The following is a 13,595-nucleotide window of genomic DNA, read 5'->3' as shown; positions in this document are numbered from 1 at the left end:
GAAGGCCAGGCTATCATTCTCAATGACCGCTCTCTCCTGTAATCTTTATGTGAAGAACCAGGACACTTGAAGTGGTTGGCAGAAACCGTGGAAATGTCTGTGGTGTCTAGTTGTGGGGTCATACCGTCATGCTCAAGATATCAAAAAGTAAAATAGAGTAAGATAACTACCGATAAAATGTAAATACATAATCATGATCAAACGAGTAACAGTTAAAAAAAGGAACATCCTCGAAAATACTATAATCATAATTCAATAAAAGTATACTGGCTGGATACACATTGTGCCATATATAAAAGTGATACACACAACAGAATAGGGAGTTATAACATGCATTACGCGAATTTTTGAGAAATGTATCCACAAGTTATACAATTGTATCATGAAGTTAAGGCACACGAGAAGATAAAACACCTCCACTATGCATACATTTCACGGCAAGATTTTCTTGTCATACTCTTAGGTCAGGACGAATTGTTCTTTTAGAAACAAAAACCAGTAGGCCGGATTATCCCAGGGTTAGCGTGGAAACGGAGGAAAATGAATTGGGGAAACTGTTGCAGCCTCCCCTTCTGGGATCACTTAAAACTTAGGCAAAACCGGACCTAAATAAAGGAAACTGTGTGGCCTTCACAGCTGATTTGCAGACGTTTCGGTGAAAAAGCTTGTAAGCTCTTATTTTTCATGGGTAATATTAAGCCTCTGTGAAAGGTCACCACAAATTTCAGTCGACGCAAAAATTATCATATAGAATGCGACAGAACTTTCCTCCCAGAGAGATGCATCTTGTGTGTGTGTGTGGCAACAGTGTTAAAACACACTAAACCAGACGGCTTCGATGGCTTTGTATGCACCAGGTTTACATAACATACTTTCACTCGAAGGACTTTGCAATGTCTTTAGAAAAAAAATAATAATGGGGATACAATCACTGACGACGAACATATACCCTTTGAGGAACACGCGAGTCAAACAGATACACGTCTGTTGATGCGTCAGATGGACAGTATATATCTTATGTATTCGCAGGTACATAAAATGGACAAATACGCATTAGTAGATAGATGGAGGGCACAGGTATAGTTATGGCAGTTTAGAAAAAAATGGATTTATGGATCTAAATCAACGACAGAATCATGAGTAACCTCATGCAGGATGGAAAAGGCGCAAGGGCGACTGCGGACGCTATTCGCTCCCTGGGAGGTAAAAGGATAAAGGGAGCTTTGGAGTTTTTATTTCCGCGAAGGTGGGAAAGGAAAACAAGGGGAAAGGTAAAGGACGAGTGGAGAGTAAAACAGACGTAGGGTAAGGTAAATGGTGGGGAAGAGAGAAAGGACAGGAGGGGGGTGAGGTAGGAAAGGTAAATGGGGGTGGGGGGAAAAGATAAGAGAAGGTAAAAAAAAAAAAAAGTTGGGCAAGAGGAAGGCAACGAGAGACGCAACAAATGCCTGGTGCAGACCTCCGTGAAAACACCTGAGCCCAGTCAGCATTTACGATGCATTTCACTGTATTCACGCACGTCACCCCGAGCTCTGGATGCTAATGAGGGCCACGTCTCTCTCTCTCTCTCTTTCTCTCTCTCTCTCTGGAGAGGGAGGGATTCAAACCCAAATTCTTATCATTCTTCCATCCTTGTGGGAGCAGATGAGCTTAGTCACAATCACGATGACTTTAACCAACGAAAGCAACGATGTCACATTTCCACGAGTGACTCTGTACACTACCACACCAGTCACCTCACCTTCAAACTATTTTGTTTTCTTTTCACGTCTACATTGTGAACGCACCGAGGTGTGCTGCAAAGACAATACCTTTATGTGATCTGGTACAAAATAAAGAGCGAACGCTTGAACGAAAGGAGTGCATCGATGTGCCAAAAGTCTGCGTGTTATTAGCTCTAGAAAAACAAAATATATCAACCACGTAAATACATCACTTGCGCTAATGTAATCATATGACAAAAAAAAAAAAAAAAAACTTGGAGAGGATGCATATTTTCGCAAAAAGGGCAAAATCATTTTCGTAAATGACTACAGTAATCTTGAAAAACTGTTTACACTCAGGGCGGAACTATCTTGTTAACATCTGTGATCAGGGAATGGTAATGTAAACCCAAACTGTTAAAACAATTGCGCTAAAGGATTGTGGAGCTGGAACTCTCTACACACTCGGTAAACAACGAAAATTCAAACTTGATTTAGCATGGAAATACATCAATATAACAGGGGCAACTAACGTGGTATTTGTTCATTTAATATAACTCAAGGAAATACAATTTGAATCCCTTTTACAGTTCCCAGCCAGTGGTTTCAATCCGCTTCCAATTAAAAGAAACGCATGTGGAAGTTAATTTGTTGTCCTTTATGTATACATATCGATTGTTTAACAAAATTTAGTTACACCCCCAAACCCTCTGGCATGGCAGTAACTCGCATTAACATTTTATTTTGGTCTTTTACTCTCCAACTCTAATTATGTACGCACTCACTCCATCTCAGTGGGTTATCAGACGTCGCGTGACATCTTAATGAGCCTGCGTTCGTAAGAGTGAGGTGATGAATGTGTCTAGATATATGCCTTTTTTACTGCATTATCATCCAATTTGCCACTGTGTATATATGTATGTAAATTTGCATGTAATGGAGAATGCATGATGTAAACCTTTATGTGTGTATGACTGCACAAGTATATGTATGATGTACGTTAGACTTTCTTGTCGAAGGTAAAAGGTAAATTTCCTAATTACCAGCTATGGATATAATCTTTATATATATATATATATATATATATATATATATATATATATATATATATATATATATATACACACACACACACACACACACACAGCGGAACTCGCTCACTCTGTACGGTGGAAACCAGATATTAATAGAATTAAGAGAATGCCAACATTCTTGGTCAAATTTCATATCTCGGGAATAGATAGAGGCAAAAAGACTTGGGCAATTATTGTGAGCGGCAGCAACGCCGCAAAGACATACCGTACCTTGTACTAAAGACGAACCGAGTCTTGTTACTAGTACGTTTCTGAAAACCGAGAGAAAATGGCTATGAAGGTATAGCGTTACAAATGATCCACATTTTCCACCCATAATTTAGAGATAGTTAGCAGTAGTAGTAGTATTATCATTAGTAGCAGTAGTAGTAGTGGTATTATCATTAGTAGCAGTAGTACAGTAGTAGCAGCAGAACCATGGACAGTGGTAGGATCAGTAGCCGCAGCAGTACTATAAGTAGCAGTAAAAGCATTAGCAGTGGTAGAAGTAATAACAGCAGGAGTGACTGCAGCATTCCCCACCACCACCACCACCACCTACCTCACAATGGCAACAAAAGCATTAGAGGAATTATGTCGGAGATTCCTTCTGTAAGAAGGTGCACTAGTCCTCACCAGGCTCAGTGGAAGCAATCGTCTTCCTCCCTATTACACATTCTACAAAACTTTTTTTTCTCCCTTTATATCTTTTTCCCCTCTACTCCGGATCGGATTCTGAGGAAACTTCTCTTCTCTTTCATTCTTCTTTCCTTCACCTCTCTCTCTCTCTTCTCTCCCTCCCTCCTTTCCCGCATGCCCCGCTTCTAACACCAGAGGACGTGAGATATGGAATATTACCCTCGAGATTTTCATATGAAACTAAACAGTTCCTGAAGACGGCCTCCTCCAGTTCTGATGATACAATTATGTACTGGAATTCTTCGTGTTAATTAGTGTAACATATGAAATTCTACTATAAAAAAGACGAAACCGATTCAACAAATCTGATGGTCACGGTGTGCATATATATATATATATATATATATATATATATATATATATATATATATATATATATATATATATATATATTATCCTGGGCAACATCCGAGAGCGATAACCTTAGCAGAACGGTTTCAGGGTCATAAAAACACATGAAGACACAGGTTCGACTGGCAGTAAGGTTTTACGACGGAAGATACGCAGAGCAACGGAAAACATACTGTTGCACACAAGATACATATAGGCCAAACCAGCCGCTTAACGGGTATGGAGAGTTACCGATGTACATAAGTGTTCATAAATGTGTATCTATTACGCACACTCCAACCACCTCCATCCTCTACTCTATTCCCTGTCCACCAATCAAGCCATTCTTCTACCTTCCTATACCTTACGTTAGCAATAAGATCACGAACCTCACTTCCCACAACTTTAGTATTGATATAAGAGCATCGAGCGTCTTCCTTATCGTTCTAATGTGTACTTAACCCCAACGTCTATAGCATCTAGTAGCAGAATGGGTGGTACGCGAAACTCCCTCAACATTCCATCCCTTCTCCTCCACTTCCATCCCACTAGACACTAAGATGGAATGGGGTTTTTCTCCTCCGTCCCACTATCGACGATCTGCTCACTCATCCTTCGACCCCCTATCGACCACTTTCTTCGCCCGGCATTCGACAGTCTACCCACACACACTTCACCCTCCTATCGACAGTCTACCCACACACTTCGCCCTCCTATCGACAATCTACCTACACATACTTCACTCTTATCGACGTTCTACCCACACTTCCCTCGCCCTCCTATTGACAGTCTGACCCACCACCCTTCCTTCCTCAGCACCGTCCAGCAAGCGCTGGAAATGACCACAAGAGAAACTTGTGATGAGAAGGCACACCAGACGAAGGGGCAGGTGGCAACTTGTAGCATATTTTTGTTTTAAAGAATTTTTATTTTCTCTTTTGCAATTTCCTTTTCGTCTCATCTCCTGTATCTTTATTTTATCCTCCCACTGACCATCTCGGATTTCTCGTAGTTCGCCTTTCTTTCATAATGTTGTTGTAAATTAATTTCAAGTGATTACTGTGGTTTTGGAATCCATCTGCTTTAGGTTGAGCAGTTTGACTTTTTTGTTATTCTACTGGAATTTATTTTTATCACCTTCTGCACCGCTGAACTGCCAATATTCATCCCTTTTTAGAGAGAGTATAAGACAAGTTTTCAGAGTCGCTCTTAATTTGCCTTTTCCTCCTCGGTATTAAATAACTTTTCTCTTATATTTTCCTTACTCCTGACGTTCACATTCGACCTTCTCCCAAACGTTTTCCTCCTTTCTCGCTATTTATCATCTTCCCTTATCTTCCATGGTTTCCCAAAACTGATATTCTCACCACTAACCTCCCATCCTCTTTAAAATTTCTCCCCTGTCCCCATCTTTCCTAGCTTTCTCTTCCCCTCTCTTCCTTCCTTATATAAATCTCCTTTTCCCTACGTCAGTTCCAGTACGTGTTCGCTTCTAATAATTCTGAATGAAAGGACTTCAAAACAGCCTCTAGGATATAACCGTCTCTACTGTATATATAACCATATAACCTACAACAGACGAGAGATATGGCACGTCAATACCTTGACAAGGTATATCGAGCGATTCTGAGAAATTACTCAAAAATAACTTCCCTCTTCAGTAACTTTATATCATGAACCTGATTTTTCGGGATCTTTAATGATCAGTGAATTCCAGGAACAAATTCCCAGATGTGGCCGTTTCTCAGGATTGATCCCTCCAACTCCTGGTATATTTACGAGTTACCTTTGCTCTTTGCGATTCTTGGACACCTCGCAGCAACTGTAACCCCCAGGAGCATATACTCACTTCTATGGAGTCTAGAGACTCCTACAGTATCCTTCCGAGAGTCCTTGCATCATCCTGGGTTCCCTGTCCTCCTCCCGGGACCATGAACATCCTCCTACGGTTCCTATAGCATCCTTTCAGGACTCCCCCACATGTATCCGCCTCTCTATTCTCCCACCAGTATCTTGCTCTGCTACATCGCCCTGTATCCTCCTCCACCACAAACACCCCCACCAGCACCTTGCTCCTCCACATCATATATCCACCACCAACTCCCCACCAGTGACTTGTTCTGTCACATCATGTATCCACCGCCCAACTTCCACGTTTCCCTAAGTTTCCTCAGCAGGAGCGACAGCGGATCCCAGGCAAGAACAACAAGGCCTCCACCTCGCTTCATGGACAGGAGTAATGAATAACAAATACGTCCTTCCTGCGACTTCATAAAGACCGACGTGCTTACCGGTGTCTGGAGTCTCACGGGGTCTTAGCTGGAGATTAGCATCATAAAAGGTCTTTCCCCGAAGGGAATAGCTTCTGGCTGGGTGTTGGAGAGAGGAGGGAAGGATGGAGGGTGGGATGTAGGTAGTGAGGGAACCTGGCAGTAAATACTCGTAGATACAGAAGGGTTTACGACGAGCTCCGTGTTTAGGGAGGCCATTAGGGTGCTGTGCCGTAGATCATCGATGTGAATAACCACATTATAGCGATCTTTAAGGGAAATATCGGTTTATGACTTTGGAGAATATATCTATACCGCTCAGACCTGCTAGTGTTGCAGAGAGATTGTTTGTGTCCTAGTTTATACAAACGAGAGGACAAACTCCAAACTAAATAAAGAAAAAATATAACAAAGAAAAGATCATACAAGATCATAGAAGAAATGGAAACCTTGCAACACGAAAATTGGAAGAGAAACACATTCAAGAAAATGTGGCAGGGATCACTTACACTGGACATCCAGCTTGACGGAGGCGAGGAGAGGCTTGTCCGTCAGTTTGTTTCTGACTTCACAAGTATACACAGCACCGTTGTCGGACGAGTCCACGATAAACTTGTACTCGTTGACGCTCTCTGCTCCCACAGCCCGGTCGGTGCTGTCTATATTCTCGTTGTTACGATACCAGACGACTCGACCTAAGGGGTTTCCCCCCCTGGATCTGCAGGTGAGCGTTCGCTCCTCGCCCGCCCGGATGGCTTCTCCTGCAGTGTACCCTGTGATGACGGGTGGGCCCGGTGGGTCTGTGGCAAAAGAAAACGGGAATTGGTCATTTAGAGAGAATGGGAAATTCAATGGATAATAGAATACTGGATCTAGTCCCTAATGGAAGGAGAGATACTACACTTGTTTTATCATCTTCCATTTCCAAAGTATAAAGGTATAGCACCACTTCTTTAAGCAGACGATTTTTATGAAACTTTCAGGGCTCAAAAGTATCTAAAAAGTATATTCCGAGATGATTTTACAGATTTCAATCACACGAGGCGAAGCACTGAATACCGATACATTTCCAAAGACCACACACAACGTACTGGATAATGTGTGATTTGAGCCATATCGACGATATCAAAGTGGTCAAAGGTCACTAAAAACTGAGGGGTGGGACGAAGACATTACTTGTTCATATTTCAAGTATTCATGGAATTTATACAAGTTTCTCTTCATGTCCCCCATTGTGCATAGGTTATATCATTTACAGCTTTTTTTTTAAATGATCGAAAAAATAGCGAAAACCACAACTTTGGTTTTATTGACCATTACATGGATACATTTCGGTCAGTGTTCCTGAAATTCAGCATGACGGTGTTGTTTTACATGTCTCACAACACCTATCTTATAATTGTTATTTCATCATTTCTTGTTATTCCTAAGAGGTCAGAGGCTAATAGAAATTACAATCTTGGGCCTTCTGGCCATAAATTAGCCAATTTTCAGCAAATGTTCAAGAAATTTGGAATGAATACGTCTTTCCACATATCACACTGACTACATTATCACGACCATTCTTACTGTTTTTAAGAGGCCAGAGTGTTTTTCACCTCCAATCTATTTCATTGTAACTTATTAATTGCTACGTCAAGCAAATCTGAGTTTTGGCAAAAAGCTTTGTAGAGGGAGACATAACACATTCGCTCGCCAGTGTCGGTATTTCTACTTTGACCTGCTATTATAAAGGACTGAAAGCATTATCGATACTTTCAATGGTGTATCCGATATGAATTTTGTTTGTAAACAAGCATCATTTAAAAACCTTTTTGATGGAAATGTAGTACTACTATAAATTATCGAAACTATGCATAGTGTTTTTTTGAGTTTACGAAATATGATACAGCAAAAATTTTATTTTTGATGGATAAACAAGACTTATAACTAAAACAAAGTGACTTTAAAATGTTCATATGAATGTGTATATGTGGCATAGTGCTTTGTATATGTCCATCATAACCACGTACAAGTGTTCGAGGTATAAAAGGAAAAAAAAAATATTCTTTAGGTCTTACCCTGGTTCAAGACCTTGTCACTAGATCTTAGTCTAGCACGGGCCCTTGTGTTTAGCCGACCTGTCCCCTCCTTGTGTAGTCATAAGAACAAGTAAATTACTCGTCGGCGTACGTGCGTATTGCGTTAGTGGAGGCATCACTGCAACGTAACAGTGTGCACGTAGAAGTCCTTCGTTTTGTTCGTGGGCGTACGTGGAATACGCCATAATGACGACGTGGGCTGGTTCTTTCTTATATAATTATCAGTTATCTACAAATTTTCAATTGCCAAAAAATCTTGATCAGACTCCACGACTCACACGTTTTAATAACAGACTCAACTTCATGTTAACTCTTACCATCTGTTCAAATTTCAAAAATTTTCTTCCACTGAATAATAGAATATTTCAGTTATTATATTGTTCATGACAGCATTAACTACATATTATACGCTTTTATCCACAACGAAAAACATTTAAAGGGTTCAACAATTATGAGTCCATTTACAAAGATATAATCGTACGATTAAAACATTATATAATCCTATTGACTACAGTTTTCGCACTAGCTTCTGATGAACGAGCACCTGCTATGATGTATATACATGTATACAAATCCAAAGTGAGCTGGTACAAACTGACCACGACCACCTTCCCTATCTGAGTACTTACTTGGTACAGATAAAATAATATAAAGCTTGAAAAATTATAAAAGAAATATAAAATTATTCTATCAATAACACGATATAAAAAGATTTCATTTAAACGAGAGAGAGAGAGAGAGAGAGAGAGAGAGAGAGAGAGAGAGAAAGGAACCAAGGAGGCTACTCACACTGCACGGAGATCTTGACAGAGGCTCTCATGGGCGCGTTGAGGGCAGGGTGGTGGGCGTGGCAGGAGTAGTGAGATCCGTCGTCTGCGGGCGTCAACCGCAGCGTTATCTTGGAGAGGAGGTTGTGACGCCGTCGCTTAGGAGACTCCTCCGTCACGTCGTCCCGCGAGTCTGTAGGAGACGAAGGATAGAAGGTTAGGTCCTGGGTCCTCCAGCACGGGTCGAGGACCGTGTTTCCTATTCTTTTTTTCTGGCTTTCTTAATTGACACATTCTCTCTCTCTCTCTCTCTCTCTCTCTCTCTCTCTCTCTCTCTCTCTCTCTCTCTCTCTCCACCAGTAGGCGTCAGTGTTGTAGATAAGGTTTTATTCAAACGCCCTAACATCACCCAGACTAATGCCTTGAAAAAGCTGCTCTTACAAACGAGCTTATGAGTTGTTATATGCAATTCTGAAAAACACAAAAAGACGGTTGCTTTTGCATTTCAACGAGATGATTATTACACTGGCTATCCTGCAAACGATTTTCCTGCAAAATTCAATAATGACTTTCATACCCGTACACTTTATAATGTCCAAAATCATTATTGGACATGTCTTCCATCAGAAAAATTAGACCCAGTCACATGAAGACGATTTACTAAGCAGAAATAAAACTTATATTTCTAACGCCGCCTGGAGCGTCCTCCCATCATAACACACAAATCGTACCTATGATCGCAAGAACGATTCCCTTAACATCTACTCCAACATCTCTGCTTTTCTGTAGGATTAAATTGGACATTCTATCCGGTTTGTCACTCCACGAGAGAATCATCTTCGTATATGGGTTAAGAACAAAGTCTTTATATATTCCATGACTATGATAATGTATATGTTGCCTCCACGTTGTAATGAGCGTAGTTTTAAAGCTTTTAATTGACCTTGTAATTCTAATGTTCTACTTAATACGTAAAGGCTGTAAAAAAAGATTTTCTGGCTTGGCGATTTCTTTGTCTGTATAGTGACGGTATAACAAAGGAGCATCAGCGAACAGCATTAGTTTGACTAGAGTCTTTCTCAGTCTTGTTTTTCTGGTTTTGAAAGGTCTCAATACAAGTCTTAATACCATCTTACTTCGAGGATTTCCATCTTGTACTTCGTATCAAGTTTAACCCAGTAAACACAGCTCTCATCCAGTACCCATCTTTCTTTACTCGTAAAGCGAAGCTTTGGAGTTCTATTCCTTCTCTCATCTTTTCCTCATCCTATAACCTCTCAGGATTACAAACGCCCGAGGCATATTTCAACTGTGCCATATCGGTCACCATGAGGGAAATATACATGCGAACCACAACATCAAATGGCTTCGACTATGATCATATTATCGAGAAATATCTTCATATCTCATCACCAGATGCCGCACGGGGTGCCTCGGTCTGAATTCCCTTCTCATGCATCCTACCTACACGAGGACCCACTTTCGAATCAGACCCTTGCAAATTCTTAGTCAAGGGGGATTTACGCGAGATATCCAGGCCTGCAGATGTTTCAAGAAACTTGATATATTGCTTGGATTTGAAAGGAGGCAGTTTGATATTTAGAAATGGGGTGAATGAACGATATATCTTGCTGTCTAAAGCATTTCTTGATACGTGGGTTTAAGAAGTGCCACTGTGGAATGATTTATGTGCGCGTGCGGTGTGTGTGTCACAGTACGCACGCGCTTTCGTGCACTCCTAAAACAAATCCAGAAATAACAATTTCAAGAAAACAAATAAGTCATCCCAGTCGGGAGATCAAATAACAATTACGCATGTAAATTTATGCAGGGGTTACGTCTCTAGTGTTTGGAGTTAGGAACGGAAAATATCACCGAGAAGGGAAAGTAAACACGTAGGGCATTATAACATGAATGTTTACACACTAATATTTAACACTGGATCTGAACAAAGAATAAACACCTTTCTTTTTGGACGAAAACGAAGTTTAATTTCAGTTACTATACAAACTTCCGTAGGTAGTCTACAGATAATGGAAGTTGCTCCACATCGAGTTTCCCTCCCATCTCACCCCCTAGTCTTTAATAATATGCAAATATCATTATAACTCTGCAAGAAGTTCCGAGTGTATGCATATCCTGATCTTTAGTTAATTGTTACGTGGAGTATTTCACTCTATAAACTATGCTGGTGAAGTGAATCAGGAATGTTTGAAACTCTGTATAGTTGTGTTAATTCCAACTTAAGGTAGAAAATTCATCCCAAATACTTGGGTTATTTATCGAGACAAATCTACATACATATTGTCAGATGAGGAAGATCAGGTAGGTACCTTACTATAGCTGGTGACCGTTTCGGAATGTCTTCTGCAAACATAACTTGGTCAGAGATCCTACCTTACCTGACGTATACCTTATAATTGGTTCTAGGTATGTTCTACCCACACAGCACAGTCTGGGAATTCACTTTACCTGATGTACACCTTACGATGGTTTAACAGGTTGCCTACTCCCCTACAACTCTGTATGGTAGCCAAGGTACCGTCTTTCGCCTCCGCTTATGCTGTTGGAGCCAGCCTCCTACAACCCACAGGCCTAATAACATTATACAATAGATTAATGTCAAAGTTAGAGCAGCAGAAACACAGTGAAGCATTTCCCAGAAAAGCTGGCTGGCCCTGCGCGACGCGAGTGAACACAATCTTTATATGATTTCACAGCCAGAGACAAGCGCACGTCTCCTCGCCAAGTTGCCTGACTCTTCTTGACACTTATGAACACAAATCTCATGTGCAGTGCCCACCGCTCCTCAACGTGAAGGTGGATGACCATCCCTCTCGACATATTGTAGGCAATGTATTCTCTTCGTCCAGAGCACAACGATTCGTGTCCAGATATCGTACGAGTTGCCACGTCTGTGTCGTTTGGCCTTGAACTGTATTCGTGCCAACATAGTGGACTGAGGCCCCTGTGAATAGGTTTCAAAATCTGTAAGGTAAGGTAAAGGAGGGCAAGGTAAGGTAACGTAAGGTAAGGTTAGACGGAAAGGTAAGGTAGGATGCTGAGCGCTTGTAAAGCTGAATATCTACCGACGTCCGATGTCAGCCATTAGAACTATGATGAAGCTCAGAAAATCTCATGCAGAGCAAGCTAAAAAAAATATATAGATAAGAAAAATGTTCAATACATATGGACAGTATTTATGTAGACCCATCAATGTACCTCTGATATCCATAAATAAAAACAGATCCAGAAATGTTCTTAAGTAAAGAACAAACACTAAGCCTGAAAAAACAAAAACATACCAGAAACACTAATCCGCTTTCATCTTTCCCCCAAAAGAAACAAAATATTCACTCAAGACTGTGATATAAATTCTCAGTAAACATCTACAAAACATTCACTAAAGACTATTCCATCTTTAACGGCCACAGACACTTGCTTCCATCATCATATAAAAATTGACCCAAACCACTTTGGGTGTAGATATGGCTGCGGGAACTCGCGGTGAACACTCCTTAAATGTCGTGGAAATTATGGCTGTGTGTGTGACAGAGACAAGTGGACTGAAATGTTGGGAGAAAGGGGAATGGAAGCGTGGAAGATTTAGTGGAGGAAAAGCGAGAGATAAAGAGATATGAGCGAGAGAGAGAGGGAGGTAGGAAAGGCGAAAGAAATGGTGGAAAGGGAGAAATGTAGAAAGAAAAACAAAATGAGGAAAGAAAAGGGGATACTGAAAAAAAAAGCCGAGAGGAAGAAAAAAGAGGAAGAAAAAGAATAAAGTTATAAGAGAGGGAGATAAATACGAAAATAACGTACATAACCAGACACAGGCAAGTAAACTAAGACACACACACACACACACACACAGGGGAGGGAGCGCTGGCAGACTCATTGTGAGGCAGGCCTGGAGATAAGGACGGGAGGGTCCTGACGGTGACGGAGTGGCTCCTGTCACGTGTTGTGAGGAGAATGGCAGGAGGACCAACACCATGCTAATGGAGGCAATGTCTTGATTTCTGGAGGTTACGACGAATTAAGTATTTTCTTTATGAAAGGATGGTGGGTATAGACTAGTTGTGGGGGGGGGGGGGATGAATAGAAGGGTGTGTATGGGAGTGGTGAGTTACATTGTGTGATGGTGGATGAATCAAAGTGTATGTGCGAGATAGTGTATAGTGTGTGTGTGTGTGTGTGTGTGTGTGTGTGTGGAAGGATTTGTAGGATGGTGAGTAAATGGCCTTTGTGGAAAGGTTGAGGAATGCACGTTTGTAGGGAATGGTTGGTTGATGAAGGTGTTTGTGGCTTGTTGGATAGAGGTGTACGAGAGCTGGGAGGAGAAAGGCTGCACGGGAGAAGAGGTCGTGAAGGATTGGTGGGGGTTGCTGAAGTCTTCGTAGGAGAATATATGAAGACAACGTAGATGGTGGTGGATACATGGAAGTAGAAGCAAAACTTTCAAAAATTAAACGCCCAATAATTCCATAAACTAAAAAGGGAGAGATGGAAGCGAGACGAAGGGAAATGAGGATACCGAGTGAAAAGAAAGACTTCTTAGGGGAGTGGATGGCATGCGAGAGAGAGAGAGAGAGAGAGAGAGAGAGAGAGAGAGAGAGATAGAGAGAGATAGAGAGAGAGAGAGGCGTAACACGAAGAAAAAGTGGACAGCGTG

At 41.2% G+C, this 13,595-nt stretch overlaps 1 protein-coding gene across 5 annotated transcripts in view; it reads right to left on the bottom strand.

The window, feature by feature from the left end:
• The window catches only part of LOC139757760 (nephrin-like), a 400,579-nt gene that overhangs the window by 98,334 nt on the left and 288,650 nt on the right, over window positions 1-13,595 (bottom strand). For all 5 annotated transcript variants that reach the window (XM_071678535.1, XM_071678538.1, XM_071678537.1 and 2 more), the window contains 2 exons: window positions 8,946-9,116; window positions 6,585-6,875 (listed from right to left, as the gene is read on the bottom strand). In XM_071678535.1, coding sequence (XP_071534636.1) covers window positions 6,585-6,875; window positions 8,946-9,116 — 462 coding nt within the window. The remainder of the gene's footprint in view (window positions 1-6,584; window positions 6,876-8,945; window positions 9,117-13,595) is intronic.

The sequence above is a fragment of the Panulirus ornatus genome, chromosome 28, assembly GCF_036320965.1.
Source record: "Panulirus ornatus isolate Po-2019 chromosome 28, ASM3632096v1, whole genome shotgun sequence".
In the NCBI taxonomy this organism is placed as follows: domain Eukaryota; kingdom Metazoa; phylum Arthropoda; class Malacostraca; order Decapoda; family Palinuridae; genus Panulirus; species Panulirus ornatus.
This window is presented reverse-complemented; position numbering and strand designations above follow the sequence as displayed.